The sequence below is a fragment of the Scomber japonicus genome, chromosome 1, assembly GCF_027409825.1.
Source record: "Scomber japonicus isolate fScoJap1 chromosome 1, fScoJap1.pri, whole genome shotgun sequence".
Lineage (NCBI taxonomy): Eukaryota > Metazoa > Chordata > Actinopteri > Scombriformes > Scombridae > Scomber > Scomber japonicus.
Genome location: NC_070578.1, coordinates 26,828,883 through 26,847,304, shown reverse-complemented (window position 1 = coordinate 26,847,304; position 18,422 = coordinate 26,828,883). Strand labels below are relative to the sequence as shown.

At 39.1% G+C, this 18,422-nt stretch overlaps 1 protein-coding gene across 1 annotated transcript in view; it reads right to left on the bottom strand.

Moving 5' to 3' along the window:
* pcdh17 (protocadherin 17) overlaps positions 1-18,422 on the bottom strand; it is a 57,886-nt gene that overhangs the window by 19,154 nt on the left and 20,310 nt on the right. Inside the window, exons 2-3 of the mRNA XM_053318069.1 lie at positions 11,115-11,173; positions 10,459-10,631 (exon numbers count right to left, since the gene is read on the bottom strand). Coding sequence (XP_053174044.1) covers positions 10,459-10,631; positions 11,115-11,173 — 232 coding nt within the window. The remainder of the gene's footprint in view (positions 1-10,458; positions 10,632-11,114; positions 11,174-18,422) is intronic.

Genomic DNA, 18,422 nt, shown 5'->3' with positions numbered 1-18,422 from the left:
ATGGGGAGATCAGAGACGTTGTGTAAGAATGATATGTGCCACCTGTGAGTTAACCTCCCGTTATGAGACATCAAACATATCACTGTAGAAAAGTACAAATCTTCTTTCTCCATCTGTCTTTTTATTATGAAGTATAATGTTGTAGGCACATGATCTAAAATCCTATAGTTAGATATAAATGTAGGTTAACCCTTGTGTGTACCCAGCCTATGAAGGGATAGAGCCTTAATCTTTATTTCAACTTCTGAACATTAACACTAAACACTAAATTGAGTTAGGGTTAGGGTTTTAACATGAACATTTTACTTATCACTGTCACTGATTTGGAAGACTAGTTTGTTGTGGTCTTAAATTCAAATAAAGAAACACAAATGAATGAACCAAGGTCAGTAAGACTGCAACCTTTTCTTTTTTTCCACAATGAATCTATTCATTTTTCAGCACCAATAATGAGTCAGAAATGAGTCAATTCTGAGTAAATGGAGAATTGTGCAATCCAGTAATGTTTTACACATCCTAACTTATTATCTATTCATTCAGCTATATAATTACCTGAAGTGGAGTAAATCAAGTAGTTTTTAGTTTTTGTGTAATCTTTGAAATTTTTGCAAACAAGCAGTGGATGCATCATATTTTACTTGATAAACTGCTTAAACAATTATTACATTTCTAATAATGCTTTCAAGTATAAATCAGCGAGAGCTGAAAGAAATGTACAGTACATGATGGGGAGAGGGGAAAAAAGCTATCAAAGCATATGTAAAACAGTGTGGTTAATGTTTCAAATTACACCCGAAACTCACACACATACACACAGATGCACACACACACAAATGCCAGGCTGTCTATGGACAGAGGACAGATGGCCATGGAGTGGCTCTGGTCCAGGAAGTGACGACGTTCTGTATCATTATAATCTGCTCCATAGTATCCTCCCTACTGCTGTGCTGGACAACATGTTTCACCCACTGAGAGCAGACACTGGAACAGCTCTTCTGCTGCTCTGTCACACATACTCTTAGAGAGGTGCTTTGACAACAAACTAACTTGTGTTGTAAGTGCTCTTACATTTAACCCATAGAAAGCTGGAAGTAAAAGAAAGGTATTTTTGCAGCCAGCAGCAAGGATATTTCACAACAGTTTCCTTAATGTAGCAAGAAAAACACACACACAAGGACAATATAAATGTGCAGCAGCAGTATGCTCTATAACACATCCACTCAGCTCTTAACAAATCAGTCTTGAATTGCTCACAGGAGTTATTTCTCTCAGTCAGTCTGTGTAACTAACTGACACACACACACATGCACAAGGCTGCAAGGCACTGATTTTGATTCACTGTTCAGCGTGTTTGTTGTTTTCAGCAAGAGCTCATCCTGAAAACTGTACAGCAACATCTTTACTCTTTCTGCACCAGAGTTTCTATCTTTAAATATCACAGTATCAAAAGTTGTGATAACATCGTAATTGTGTGTGCTGTAATCACATATTGAACTAAGCTTTTCAGTAAGAGGTTAAAGCCTGAAAAAAAATCTAGGCTGCACTGCCATGGGGCCCAGCTACACAATGTTAATTAATTTCATTTATAGCATCTACAAGGTTGTTGTTCATGTGATTACAATGGGAACGACTGAGAGCAGAAACATGTCTGTCGCGATGATGGTGCTGATAAATTCATTCGATTTTCTTTTGTGTTGCTGCTTAAAGGGAATATGTCTAATATGTATGTGGTAGAACAAGTCTGGCAGGTTTTTTTTTTTTCCTTTTCTTTGCAGTTAACTCACCGGTGTGAAAACATACACTCTGGATGATGTAGGTTACTAGTGTGTTTACAGCAAGCAAGTCTGTGTTCATGTATAAACTGTAAACATGAACTATGCAAACTAATCAAACCGCCTAGCCTCACTGTCTGAGCTCTATTACACACAAATGATGCATTAAAATAAACACTCAAATTCATCTGCAGACTTATGACAAAACTATGACAGAAGGCACTGAATGAAGCTGAAAAATAACTAAATTTATTAAAATAATAATGTTTTCACAAAGTACTTGGCAGTGGATGAAACTTTAACAACATGGTTGAAGAGTGATTAACGTTAAATCGCCATGACACTGAACTAATCCTCATACTCAGTACTACGTTTTTTAATGGGCCTTGAATAACATTTCCACAGCAGTTAATGGTTTTGTGTGTTTTTTCAATGTCTAATATGAGTGAGCACACACATGGATTAATACTCTGTAATGTTCTCATTACAGAGCAGTGTGAGGAGAGAGGATTGGGCAGTCGTGAGCATTTAGGGGCAGCAGCCTTTACTGGAAGGTGCAAAGAAAAGCACTCTCAATGGGGTTTAACACCATTTTTCTAGATGAGAAGTCCAATCACGCTATGATGAGAGGTTGTAATGGTGCTTAGAGTGAAATAAGACATATTTTTACTCATTGCTTCCATAAACATGCCATAATTATTCACTGCAGCTACCAGGGTGAAGGGATAATGTCAGAGATTTATAGCCCAAGTGGTAAGAGTCTGAGATATTCATCAATCCTCTCCTACACTGTGGTGCCACAGTGCTTGAGATAGGCTTCAATGGCTGAATGAGGATCAGGGGGTGAGCCGCCATGCAGGCGGGCTGAGGTTTAGGGGTGGATATCACACCCCACAGCCTGCCCAGCCCAATATAACACACACTCAGCACAAGAGGAAGGACACAAGAATGGACATTACCCTTCATGAACCACAATCATAACAATGGAATTTAATAAAACTTCGTGTATTAAAGAAAATAGACTAATCCCTTTAAATCTTCCATAATGAGAGAGAAGAAATCCTAAGACTGTGATATTTCCCCTCCCTTCACCCCACAAGATTTTAGGCTTTCCACAGGATTCCGTGAGCTTAGCCGCAAATCGCCTCACTGCTGTGCGATACCGCCATATCCTCTAAGAATGGGGTGAACACATGATCTGGCACATGTGTATGGGCAGAAACACACACACACACACACACGCACACACACGCACCCACACACACACACACACACACACACACACACACACACACACACACACACACACACACACACACAGAAATCTTATTTGACTTTGAGTGATGCATTCAGGAGAAGTCCAGATTGCTGATGGTTCTCATTTTCCCCACCAGGAAAGTAGCTGGTGATGTTGCCATGAATCAGACTATCAGCCCAGCCAGGGACAGGCCATAGAGAGCTGAGAAGATGAGGAGCAGCAAAAGATGAAAGGCTAAGAGACAAATCCTCTCTGTCCGATGACTCGCACAAACAGTGAGAAGAAACATGAGCATCCGGCTGCTGTTTTCAGATGTTGCTTGTTTTTCTAAGCCATGCTACAAACTTTTGGATAGATTTTTCAAGGTAGTCTGAGATTAAAACATGACAGATACTTCATAAAAGGAAACTAAAATGTACCCTAACCTTAAAATACATGATTGCTGATGAAAAGAGCAAGTAAGTAGCCAGTGAGATGGAAGGCTAAGAGGGCCTCTGTAACACATTGAGTCTTGTTCATACTGCGATGAGAGACTGGTTGACTGGAATGACGTACATGCATGTCTGTACTGGAACAATGGGTGTAAACACACTCTGATAGCCTCAATTAATCATGTTTAAACAGACAGATGTGATAGCATCACATGAAACGATGACTCCCCCATATGCTACCTGTTTAAAGTAATGTTTGCAAACTGACTAATTACAATGCACTCAATTGAAGCTTCGCTCTCAACAGATGTTTGTCCATTAACCTGCGGAACAATTATTTAACATCATGTGAAGAATAACACATTAACAATGCCCTCTCTAAATCCTATTAGAGGTTTCACAGAAGCTTTATTGCACCAACTTGTGAGGTATAAGAAAAAAAATAGAGGTTGAAATTTTAGCTTTGAAAAATGTCTTGTGTGCTGATTATTGGAATAAAATATTAGTTGTTTTTTTTGTGTAAATCGATGAGAATTTTTGTGCTGACTTTGTTGTTTATGTATACATTTACACTTATTTACACAGTACTGCAATAAAACCTCTTTATCTCTATATGAATACAATTGAATTGAATTGATCACATAGCCAAAGGGCAGGAAAGGTGTGAATATCATATATTATAAAAATCTAATATACTGAATGAGAAGTCCAGTCACGCTATGATGAGAGCCTATTAATGATAACATTTTTGTCTTGTAGTGTCAATGATCCAGTTTTTAAAAACCCTAAAAGGGGCAATAACCGTTTTCTTTTGTCTAAATGTAATTTTCCTTGTACTGTACATGGGACACATTGTGGCTGTTCTATGGCTCAGTGAGGCATCTCCTCTTTGGATCCAATGCCCACTGGAAGTGTTTCAGAAGAAGTGTGTCTTCAAGCAGCCTGTCATCAGCAAGACTTTGTGTTGCTTTGTTCATTTGTTTTTGGCCTTCAGTTCTGCTCTGTTTAACCTGGATGTTTCTTTTTCTCTCTTTTGTTCTTGATTCAACTAAAAATTTCACTTTATATATAACAGTTTACCTCTAAAAGGGAACCCCTGTAACAATGACTGTATAAATTCATACCTTAGACTGCGATAAGCCATCGTCAGCAGTTTTTAACAATATCCCTTTTCAGTTGCTAAAAAAAAAACTGGATATGTACAGTATTTCAAAGTGACAAAAATATCACAAAATATTTAATTGACTAAAATTAAAATATGGACAGGTGGGTGCATATTTCACATTTACAAATCCTCTCTGTCCGATGACTCGCACAAACAGCTATGATTGGTCTGCCATAATAAAAACACTTGATATGTCATACTAAAAACTTATATGTATATTGTATATGTAAATATAAATATTTACATATACAATATATTTATTAAAAATTGCAACCACCATTTTAATTGTACATGAGTGCACTATTTGTAACAAAAATACAAACCTGTCAATATTCAATTCATAATTTTGAATACAAATTAAAGAAGAATTCAAATTAGAGATGTAATACACATCTACCCACCCCATGAAAAACCTGTCTGCATTTATCTGTCCATGAAATATGAATGATATTGAATGGAATGCCCTTTTCTATCAGTCAGATAAAGGTTTATTGAAGGCCAGAGTGAGCAGGATAGAGGTTGCCATGGCTACAAGTGTAAAAAGGGCATCTGATCTGACTAGTCAATTAATCTTGGAATTGCATTGCATTTTTTATCAAAGGTTCACTCATTATTCAAAATTAATTGCTGCAAATAAAAGGAAAAAGGAAAGACAGAGTGAGGGGGCTTGAGACACTTTGCAAAAGTACAGTAATGTAGAGTCTTAAGATTAAGACTGCCACAGGGGAAGATGGGTGAATATTTAAAGTGGATTAAAGTCTGAATATTTAGTTTGTTTGGTCTCTGTGTGAATTGGTAGAGAAGACCTATTATTCAACAGAAAAAACATACACCGACTTAATTTTATCAGGATTTTAGAGATTATTAAATTTAAGGTCATAAACTCTTCTTTCTTTTCTGAAACACAATTGAGACTCAAAAACCCATTACACAAAATCGTTTTAAAATACATATTATGGTGATTGTTTTAGAATAATAATAGAAACAAAACTATGAAACTGAGTAGCAATTCTGAGCATTCACACACAAATCATAATTATAAATAGAAAAGAGATCAAACTAGCTAAATCTCTATGTATAAAGCAAGGAATCTCTGTCTGTCTGTATGTTTGTCCTTTGCGTATCTCTTGAACCGTTCAGCTGATCAACTCCATACTTGGCGGGTGCATTTGCTGAGGAACAAAGGGAGTACAGTGTTGAATTTGGTGCAATTTAGACACGTGATACCTTTAATATTAATAAACTTTGTATGAACCAGCAATCAGTGAACTGCTCTGCTATGCACAGGGCCAGGGAGGAGCAATAACATATGAAACAATATGATAAAAAAATAAATATTATTAGCAGCTGAGATATTGCATTTCAGGATATTGCACATTTCTTAAATTGAAGTGGCTCTGTGTACAAGTAGTGCAGTTAGGAATTAATAGGTGGAATAAAGACATCTGTGCAATTGTACCATACACGTGACTGTAAGTATTGTAGTCCCAAAGGTCCAAGTCAGTCAGCATCAGTGTTTGTCAGTGTTCAATTCTCATATGGCTGTGGGGTTCAAGCTGTTCTGAAGTCTGCTTGTCATGATTTGAGCATCTACCAAAGGTCAAACAGATGATGTCCAGGGTGTGGTGGGTCTTTCAATGTAGGCTACTTGCTGCTCTACAGAGGGTGTGAAAGCTTGAAGCAGCTGATGATCTTTTGGGTGGTATTGGGCCGTTCTCCTGCTGCGACATAGCCGCCAGCCACTCTAATCAATGCTTGTGATCCCACTAGATGCACTGCACAGCATGTTTCAGAAGTGGCCTGGAAGCGGCTGTCCATTCTGCTAAACGCACTGTATGTACCTTGTCTATTTTTTATGGAAGCTGCATCAGGCTGCGGTTGCACAGAGCATATGGAGCTGCACAGGCAGTCAGACACAGGAACAGCATTGAGCATGTGGTCAATTTTCAAAATAAATTTATTGAAATAGCTCAATAAGTAACTAATGTGACATTTGATACAGTCATTCCTGGTCCCCGCAAGAAGACTTGTAATAACTTTGATCCACTGAATGTCATCTGATACCGTTATCAAAATTTCAGTTTTCAATTGGGTTATGATTACATTTTTGCAAAACTAATGACACTCTTATCAGCCTCAGCTGAACTTCATGCAGCCTATTGCTAATGAGAAAATGATAGCATGCTAACATGCTAAGCTAAAATGGTGAGCATGGTAAACGTAATAAGCTCTGAACATCAACATGCTAGCGCTGTCATTGTGAACATATTTGCGTAATGATGCTAGCATTATGCATAGGTCAAAGCACTGCTGTGGCAAAGTACAGCCTCACAGAGCTGCTAGCATGGCTGTAGGCTCTTAGTCTTTGTAAGATATCCCCCTTAGCCTGATAATATAGATATAAATAATGTGCATTAGGAACATCTATTTAAAATCATGTGATGTAAACATGCATGCATCCAAATTCAAAGATCTCACTGCTATCCTCAGCATTATAAATTACTACCACCAACAGAGAAAGCTTGTATCACATAAATATTAGGTAGAAGTATATAACAATATAGTGCCAACATCATCATTTATTTGTGTACAGTTTATACAATATGTCTGTGTGCGCCTTCACAACATTGAGTGTATATGTGCCAAGCGTCTGCTTTTGTGAGAGCAATTGACAAAGCATGACATTTCCCTTATTTAAGCTATTCACAAGCTGAGGGATGATGTGGGGGTGGGGATTTCTATCACCCTGCCACAAATAACATGGAAAAGTCAATTTCATCGCCTTCTACTGCGCTGTCATAGGAACACATCTCATGCTGTCTCCCCTCACTGTATCCACACTGTCTTTGTAGTACCCCCATGCTCATATCTCCCTTTAAAATAGGGCGGGAGGCAGTTTGATTATCACACTCCAATCGCACCTAATTAGGATAGGTCAGCTGGTACAGTCAAACAGTATCTGTCTGTCAACGCTCCTCATCCTCCTCTTCCATCATGCCTCTCTCTCCATTTCCTCTAACAGCCCTATCAGTGGGTAACATCTCCCTACACCACTGCTGCCTGTCTGTTCGTGATAGCGACTATGGCAGTCATCTCCACAGAGGCGAGCAATGCACTGCCAGCCACTCTGCCGGAGCCAGACAAGCCCATATCAACGTCTGCTGCAGGCGTGTTGGAGCATCAATTAATCGCCGATTAAAATTGGCAAAAAATGCATTTGATATACTTAAGCTTAATTAATACATTGCTACAAATTTTACAAGGCTAATTAATCAATTTGAGACTGGTCCCTGGTGTGGAGATGTCCAGATTATGTTGTCTGGAAGAAAACTATACTGAACATAACAAAAGACGATGAATTAAAACCATGGAAATAGGGAGTTTTATGTTTGTTCAACCATTGCCTATCAAGGATGGAGAAATCGGAAAACAAAAAAAGACTCTCACTCAAGGCTACAACCTGACTAAATGAAGGCTAAGAACTGAAACAGGGCTGGGGATTGATTGGGACTTGAACTACATGCTTTTTGCACTTGTAGTTCTGTTTATACTGAGCCAGTGAATGAGGCCGCAGTGTCCTGGCAGGCAAGCAGAGAGAGCTACACGAGAGTAATTGGGAGGGCTATGCTTGGAGAGGAACAGAGGACTTAAGATGGGATGAAGGAGAAAAGGAGGGGGGGGGGTAGGGAGAGACCTATGAAGTAGATGTTAAGTGCTGAGATGTGAGGAAAATAAGCATGCACGATAATGACCCCAGGGACAGTGACCAATGACGAGCTCTCTTCCTTTTTTCCCATCCGATAACAGACATACCTGTGTGCTTGGATATATGTGCACACAGGGAGTTTAATGTAAAACCACAGTGATGGTGATATCTGAATATACAGCACATTACATCATATTCCTTTTGATAGTTCATGCTACACAGTTTCCTTTAGTCATTTTTTTATTATGCCTCATTAATTAGCCATGAAATTATTATAATATATTACCTGTACATGAGTGGGTCTGCGTGAAAAAACAAGGCGCAAGGTGACATCTTGCAATTCATCTTAAACAGCAGGAGGACATAAAACATAAAGGTAGGCCTTTGGAACATCGTAGTTATAAAGTAGATCACACTATAAAATTGTTTTCTTTTGTTAATATTAACTCAAAGTAAAGCATCATTTCACAGCATTCAACTGGTGTCTTAATAAAGATGCACTGGAACACTGTCAGATACATGTTCACTACCCCTCTCTTCATCACTGCTCTTGCACCATGCCTTGGCCTCTTGCCCCTGCCCTCCCCCACAGCTAAGCTAAGCCCTCATGTTATTGGCTAAACACAGCCAGCTGCAGCCAGTTAACTGTCTAATCTCACATCAATCGATTTCCCCAAACAAGGAGAAGAGGAGAAGTGGAACGAAAGTCGCGGGGGTGAAAACACAGTAGAGGGTGAGAATAAATGGGAGGGCAGCGATGAGTAAGAAGCAGGCAAAGGCAGGTTACGGCCTCAACGAAATTTTCTGTGCTAAAGGGCTGGTGAGTGTGTGTGTCTGTTGATTTATGAGTGTAACAATCTCTTGTTCAAGACCGACCATCAAAAGGATACTAATTGAAGACAACACAGAGACAGTTGGACAGACAGACTGTGGTTTACACTAGCAAGCAGTAGCAGCACACATCCACCAACAACACTGTATGGGGACAGATTTTACTAACCGACTACACTAGCGCTGCCTAACACACTCTAAGCTCCCTTTGTCATGTGTGCTCTGTGTATAAATGTGATTCTTTCAGTTCCCTCATGGACAATTAAATGGGAACATTTTCAAAATGAGAAACATATGGAGCTTTTTAATTGGCCAATTTCTCTTGCCTACGTGTGTGGCTTTTTTCATTCTAAAAACCAGTGAAAAGGAAAAAAATGCTATCTAGTCAGACATGCATATTGCAGAACAGAGTGTTGCACAAATTGTCATTGTCCTTCCACAAGGAGTAAAACAGCCCTTCTGTTCCTTAGATTGATAGCGCCATTACAGAGAATCCATGTTCAGTATACACCACTGTACTTCTGGATCCAGTCAGTAAGATACATACTTCATGATGTAGAGACTTTAGTACATTTCTGTGGGAATATCTGTTTTGCCAAGCAGGTGGCCTTCACTGAGGGACATGACTGGTTGAAGCTACAATGATCATTTACCATACAGTACCTCCTGTGCCATTACTTCTATCTATACCTATGTAAAATCCTGGCTTTCTTGCCTCCCCTGACCCTGTACTAATCATGCAAGGTGGCTAGGGTGAGAAGGACTGCAACAACTTATATCAGCAGAGTTATTGTTCTACACATGTCATGTGTAATCTGCCCGACCCACAGTGCTTAGAATAATTATTCATATTTAATCACCATACTACGAGGCTACATCGCCTGCCGCTCACTAAGTCATTTTCCATGTTCCATTATCAAAGTTTCAGAGACGGGTGCTCAGGGAAAGGGGACTAAATGGAGAGGCTGAAGTAGTTGGGCTTATAAAAACATAATGGGCTTGTCTGCTTTGATAAACTGAGGAAGTGTATAGGATGCACACTCACTTACACCCTCAAATACACACACAGATGTACACACACCACACACACATTAAATGAGAAAAGTGCAGAGAACAAAGTAGAGGAGAATAAAGTAGCCACGTATAAGTTCCGATTGTGAGCGCTCAGGCAAGTCAGAAGCTTGATTGTTAATACAAATAACTGCGGCACAGAGAGCGGACTTTTGTTCAAGTATGTTTAGCTCGCCTGGAATGTTTCATTTCTCACGCAGCCAAATTTACCAATAAGGACTCACCTTGCTCCAAAGGTGGTGGTTTAACGCCTGTAGCCTTTAACTTGAGGGCTTCCTTTGCAGACATATCACAGCAGGAACCTTTGTTGGTGTCCTGGTCACTGTCAGCCTGGTCACTGTCACCATGACCACTGTCTCTGAGGCTTGCTCGCTCTGGGTCTTTGAATGTCGAACTACTAGACAAATAAACAAAGAAAAAAAAAGAAAGAGCATTAGCACAGTCTGGCTGACTGGGAATTTGTCAAAGCTTTTTTTTTTTCTTTTAGCCTGAGTAGAAGTTTAAAGACAGAATGAAACATTGATGAGTACTTTTGAATGCTTAAATAAAACAAGAAAATTATAATAATAGGTTTTATGATGTAATAAAATGCTCCTAAAAATACTGCACTAACAGCTACAATCTGCTAATGGAGAATGGAGAGATGAGACTAAAAAATGTGAGGACTTTGTATGTGATTGCTGTATGTGATTGTATTTTATGTAATATGCTGTTAATTACCACTTTTAAACCTATTAATTGTAAACAAACAACATTTCCGTGACTCACAATTAATTGTCAGTGTAGCTCCTGTTGTTACAAATAGGACTGTCTTTGGACTATTGGAGAAAATAAAACAAAGGTCTGAGATGTAGTGATGGTTATAGATCCCAACTCTTACCTTTGAACAAACTGTTGTCTGCTACCCATATAATTAGGCTCGTTGGGGAAATTGTCAGTCTGTGGAGGAGAGAGAGAGAAAAAAGTATGTACTGTGCTTTGCAGAAACAAGTCCTGCTGAGAAACAAGATCTCCTGGTGACATATGATTAATTATGCAGAAAAAATCAGGTGGAGAACAGAGTAAGGGCATACAACATAATTGTTATGTGAGTTCTGTATCATACAGGTTTGAGCATTTCATTTACCACATAAAGCAGGCTAATTAGCCATTTAAGAGTAAACTACAGCTTAACATCATATCTGGCATCATATAATCAATAACTGCTAGGACAATAGTGCTTGACGAGCATAGAAAACTTTGCAGTGTCGGTGTCAGCTTACCATCTACTTTCTAAATGGAAACACCATTTGTGCAGAAATTAAAATGCAATTTGCCAGTTCCTGTAACAACATCTCTGTGAGAAACTGTTGACACTCTGAGCCTGAACACATTTTCCCCACATTTTCACACAGAGAAAAAAAAATGTTTGTGAAGAGCTGGGGCGTACATGTGTTAAACCATTTGATGTTTATTTGATATGGGGCAATCTGATCATACACAGGGGGCTTCATGCTTCGTGGATCAATATAATAACCACAAAATACATGCTTGTATACACTCAGCCTAACATGCACACAGACACACTCAAAGCAAACTCCTACATACACAGTCATACAAAGAATTAGATCTGAAGGGATTGACCACATACAGGACAATGGAAGAGTGGTACAAACTGTATCCTGCAAAAACTGTAACCCCCCCCCCCCCCCCCAAAAAAAAAAAAAAAAAAAAAAAACCCTCAATGCTCAGTTAGGGATGCAGCAGTGCATTACAGACTGGATCAATGACATTGGCTCTGAAAAGTACTTTCTCTCTCATTTTGTCTCTCTCTGTTGTTAATTATATCAAAGAACGGTATATGAGGGTTTTTAATCATGTCGATTGAGATAAAAGGTCACTGGAATTGTAGTGTGCGTCGTAGCATTTACAGAAATACCTGTCACCCTTACTAATAATGAAAACAACTATTTATACGCTATAAAATATATAGACTTCACTGTCCTTCAAGAAGAATAAAGGAAGGAAGAAACTAATGTGTTTATATTTTGTTCAAATTATTACAGGAATATCTCAGAGAAGAGTTAAGAAGCATGGAAACAAATGCCTGCAAGAGAAATGGCTTTCATATCATTGTAGTGGTGTTCATGACAGTAACACAAACAATTACCCTATGTAGTGCACAACTCTCTGTCTTGAATTGATAGCAGTAAAATGTCATGTTTAGTGAGTAATGTCTCTGTGTGCCAGGCTTTTTCACATGCACAGCTTGACTCACAGTCGATAGAGTATTTCAATGTCATCCGTTCTCTGCGGTGGCTCAGTATGAAAAGGGTGTGTGAAGGTCAGACAGGCCACCTCAGTACTTTGACCTTCCATGCTTTTGCCAACACCTTTATCTCTACCTAAACACTCTATTCCACCTCAACCTTCGCCAAGATTAAAAGAAAATACCCAAAGAATATATCAAAGGCCTGAATCTGACCACGAAGTAAGAGGAGAATGAATGTTTGAAATCATTTGGCATTGAAGTGATAACAGCCTGAGTTTTTCCAAAAAAAAATACGGGAGATGGAAGTCTTTATACTGATGTGCCCCTTCTGTACTTTTATGACCAGGGACTCATCCTTGAACATACTTTTCAATCAACTCAGCATTGTTGGTGCTGAATCTGATCAGTATGAAAGGACATTAATGGAAAATGGTTTTCCTTGACTGTTGTAAGTTTGAATGTACTTTTCACACCTGTGTGTGTGTGCATAGAACACATATCTAAATGATATTCTTGTATGCAAAACAATTTTCCTTTGTTATAATACACTAGACATGTTGATATTCTGTCACCTGACGTACAGTTTACCATTGGTGACATAAACTTAGGTAACAATAGTCTATTATATGCCTACTGAATGTCGAAAATAAATGCATGTCACATATAAAGTAGCACCTGCTCTCCATCCCTCCACTACCTACTCCTTCTATAAGCCAATAAAAAGCACATTACGCCACTTCATAGAAACCTCTTTCCTGCCGATTAGAGTCCTGGCTGATCTTAAGCCTCCATCTCTTCCTGTCTGTCTATACTGTCCAGCCCTTTCACTACAATGGGCCACTTTCCAATTAATGGATCGATAACAGCCAGCATGGGCTGCTTTGTACTTAGTCAGTGCAAGCTCACAATGAAAACAGGATAATTTGAGGGAGGAATAGTATATACCATCTAGATGTCCAGTAATTTTATTATTATTAGACACCATAGTATACAGTTTATAGATTCATGAAGCATGATAGTATCGTTGAGTATTTCATGTTGCATGCTTGCATTACTTGCCTTTTAATTTCTCCTTGTGGGACTTCTTGAACTGAACAGAACTGAAACGAATTAAGCTGCACTGAACCGACCTTAGTTGATTCTTTGAACTTAAAGGTTCGGAGAAGCACTAAATCTGTAGAATACAAGATAAATCCAGCAGTCCTGGGTCACTGTACTTTGTGTGGATATCAGCACAGGTTACTTTGGCTTTGGCGTGTTTTTGAATTGTACTGAATGATGTGTTGTATCTAGTCCATGCAGCAAGGCCACAAAGGTCAGAGTGATACTGAGTACAGTGAGGCTGAGTAAGTGTAAAAAGCTGCACTCTATTCCGTATTCCCACTGAGGCCGTAAGACTGCCCGAGCAGACAGCAGGCCGATTGAGACAAATGGGACGAGCATATTGGAGTGCTATTCTACTCTCAGGTCTTGTTGGTGCATTTTGGGGCAATGTTTATTTCTGTAGGGCCTACGTGTAGCTGTATGGGTGTGTGTCTATGTGTGTTTGATATCTACGGTATGGGTGATGAACGAGGACAAATTGCAGCTTCTCTTTCACACATCATTGGACAGCTCTCTTTTATTCACAGGAACGAGAGTACACCCCCTCCTTCGATCTAACCCACAAGGTATGATACATGCATTTGTCCTTTACTGTCTTCCAAAAACACATAGTGCTCACTCTGTGTGTGTGTGTGTCTTAGCACATGTCTTTCTATCTTTAGGAGAACAACTTTCAGTTGAAAACCAGCTGTATGAGGGCATTTCTGTGTCGGGAGGACAGTTTTACCGGTGCTCACTACTTTTAAGGACTTATGGTTAAGGTTAAAATTGTGTTCAAGTCCAGTTTAGGCCTACTAATGCAGATATATGTAGGTAACAGGACAATTTTAGTCTGAATAGTATTGACCAATCACGTTTGAGCAGGCTTTAGTTGCATGCTAGTAAACAGTCTGTGTGGAGAGCAAAAGAGGCAGAATGTATAGGTTGAAATGCAATCTTGGAACCTATCAGATATCGTCAGAGGAAGATTTATCCTGAATCAAGATATCCACTGGCTACACCAGAACCCTCAAAATATTTCCCCCAGAGGCTAAATTGTTGCCAGATTGATAGACAATGGGTTCTGAGAGTGACTCTGCCATAACCTTGTCAGTAAAGCAAAGTTTGTGATTTTTTCTGGAGAAATGAGAATCTGCAACGATAAACATGAGACACATAAAATTTATACCATTGTATAAAATAAATTGAAATATAACCATGCACATATCATATATGATGAGTTCATTTACAAAAAGGGATCAAGGTCATTCTTACAATGAACAAACACCTATTTGAATGATAATCCCTGGAGTGCACACAAAAAATATGCTCTGTAATTAGTAAATCACATTTGCACGTTATGAAATCTATTCTTATAAATAATAAAGTGAACCGTAGGGCAAATTACATTAAAATTGATGCCTGAATCACAAATAAAAAAATTGCATATATTTCATATATTGTTATCATAGGCTATATTGCGTTTTATGTTTATTTTCCAGGCTTTAAGTTTGATTTATCTGTGTTTTAAATGTGTTTTGTGTTCATTGTAAAGCAGCGTGCATTTGTTTTGAGAGGTGCTATACAAATAAAGTTATTGCTATTATCACATGTTCATTGCACATAACTGTCAATGAGATAATGGTCCTTTACAATAGTCATTTACAATAAGGATAATTCCCATATCTGAAGGTGCTATGCAGTTGAATAGTTTTTCAAATACAATCAAATGGGTGGGTATAAGAAGGCATGCAATCACAATGCTTAATGACGCACAAATGGATGATATGACACTGTTGGAAGATGTGGCAAATGGAAGACAAGTAGAGAGAATTTTCAGAGACCAGCAAGATTTACTGGCCAATAATGATGAATAGCTTATGAGCTGGTTCCATTTTCCTCGAGCTGTTCTATTGGATCTCTGTGTTATAGCACCCACAGAAACCAAGCCATGGCAGACCAACTTCAAGTCGTAACATCAAAAGGATTTCTGGCAACCAACACTTTTCTGACGAAATTGGCTGACAGGTCAGGGATGTATCTTTGCCAACTTTTAGCCATGTTACGCCAGATATGTAAGGAGGTATAATAGGTTTGTAACGTTTGAACATAAATTTTCCTTACATGCTGGGTCAACAGGCAAATAAATAAAGCACATTCTGCAGCAATGTCCAGTTTCCCAAAAATAATAATTGCCTGGGTCACCCAATGACTAATTCATATTAGGAAACAGCAGTGTTGGGTGCAGACTTGAGTTTGGAGAGGAGAGGAACTACAATGTGTGCCACAGCGAGGCATGCACTCTTGTGGAGCGCACCATTGGGCTTTTGAAAGGCAGATGGCGTTGCCTCAATGCCACAGGCAGAAAACTTTCATACAAGCCTGAAAAGGTGTGCCAAATTGTGAGAGGTTGTGCTGTGCTACATAATGTGGCACAGCAAGGAATGTGACTTTACCCCCTGATGTTGATGATCGTGTTAGCCCCGATCACGACCCCTATCCCCAAGCATTTGAAGCAAACACTGCTGCTTTGAACCAGCGTGTGGATGTGATGTGTTGCTTGAAAAAAACAAAAAACAGACAGGAGATCTGTAAACAAAAAGTGCTATTTATTAATTGTTTCATTGTACAGCGCATGTCACATAACACATAACACATTTTTTATTTCCTTTAACTCCTTGGCAACCTTGTTGATGGAGCTGATTGTGTCCCTTGGCATATGTAGGACTGCATCTGTGAGGACAAGGCCGCTGCTGGAGGGTTGAAATATACAACGTGTAGCGGAGATGCTGGGTGCACACAGCTGCTCAGCTGCAGCAGCACTGACTCCACTGGAAGCAACAACGTCTAAAGGAGGGAAAAATTACTTAATTGTTTTTGTAAATAAAATCTCAATTATTTGTGTGAATAAATGTGTAAAAACAACCTGAATCCATTAGGTTTTCTCTTTTTTTAAACGAGGGAATACAAATTACATACCTGGGTAATATGTGTCCCCCTCCGCCTCCATCACTTACTCCACTCAGGAGGGTTTCCTCGATAATTCCTGGCAGTTCCAAATCAAAGGGAGTTGAGCTCCAGTTTCCCCTTTTTCCCTGCGCGTGGCACAAACACTTCCACTTTTGTTGGGCAACTCACAATGTCCGCCACATCCTGCCACTCTAACGCCTTATGTATTTGAAATGCCCACAATGTGTCCACCAAACATCTTTTTTATTGCCCCAGCTTCCCCACTTCGATTTTAGGCTGTGTGAATTTTATTTTATTTTTTTAGCTTTTCAATCGACATTTGCTATGATTGTCTTTATGCTGTCTGTATGAGCTTTTCCCTATTTATGCAACTATGGGCATTACTAGGATGGGACATGAAGCTTTCACAGGTGCACCACATTTCAAATGGCATGTGATTTATAAAGGCAACCAGCATAAGACATCCATGCACACGTTGTGTGTAAGCACTTTCTGTGTTTAGTTCTTCATATGCATACTTTTGACGTGAATCCTCCACACAGTTTCATAAATGAATCACCAGGACTGCAGTTATTAATTTATAAACTGTATCTCTATATATGTGTGTGTGTAATGTTACCAAAGGAACTGTAGTTTATTCCTCTTGGAAAACTGTCAAAATAGCTCAGCAACGGCCAAATGGAAAGAGTGTGTAAGGATAAAACTTAAGGTTAGAGGAAGGAAAATATCCTGGTGAAGGAGATGCAGCAAAAGTGAGAAATAAAGGAGGAAAAGGAGAGTAAAATGGCAACATGAGAGGATGATAAAGGAAGCAAGAACAAAAGGGGTGGAGACACCAGACAATAATTAGACTGCATTGATTACCTAGTGGCTGAGGAGTAATTGTAAGTGATCAAATTTAATTAGCTGGTCCTATACATCTTCCTGGAGATAGCAGACCAATCAATCAATGGGCTTAAGTGAACTTAAAGCCATCACAGTCTACTGCCTGCTAAATATCTTCCACTATCTTCCAAATAATCTAGAAGGGGGGCAGTCCAGAAGAATTTCTCACGAGTAAGGAAGTGCAACTGATGCCAGTAAATAGAGACCACAAATATTTCAACCACATCGAGTGTTTATTAATACTGATGGAAACTGATAATTATTCTGGACAGTACTTAAGCATAAAGGAGACTTTGAAATAAGATATCTTGAAGCAGGGTTTAGTTATTAAGGTAACGTAGAATTGTTTAGATACTGTTTTTGTACTGTAGGCATAGTACTGGGCGGTATACCGGTTCACACCGAATACCGGTGTATATTTTCATTATGATATGAATTTTTAATGTACCAAAATACCGGTGTATTTCATTACACAACGTTCGGAAACGCTGCGCTGCGTAATACTGTTTTAGACGGTACCCTTTTCAGTGTTACGCTTCCTACCGCTCAACAAACAGCAGAAGATGTGTGCCTGCCGAGCGGGTTAAGATGATGATAGTTCACGCAACACATCCTGTTTTTTTAGTACTTTAATACTCAGTAAACTCGGCATTGTCTGACGCAGGCTGGAAAATGTGCACTTCTAGATACAGTTAAAAACAGTTTGCATGTGTTTCAGCTTCTGTCAAACTAACGGAGCTGCTGTGGCTTCCGGTCTAAGCTTTCAAAATAAAACCTTTGTTATTGTGCTATTCTTATTGTCATTAACAAACAAAGTTTTGACTGTTAATTATGGGAGATTCCCGGGAGAAAAGACAAAAACGGAGGGCCGTGGGAGTGTTGGCAGCTATGATATTACTACTAGTGTGGAATTCTACAATATTCACTCATCATTACAGTAAAATAGTCCATCTAAAGTCAATCTACTTCAGTAGATTAGTAGTTCCTCTCTCAACCAGT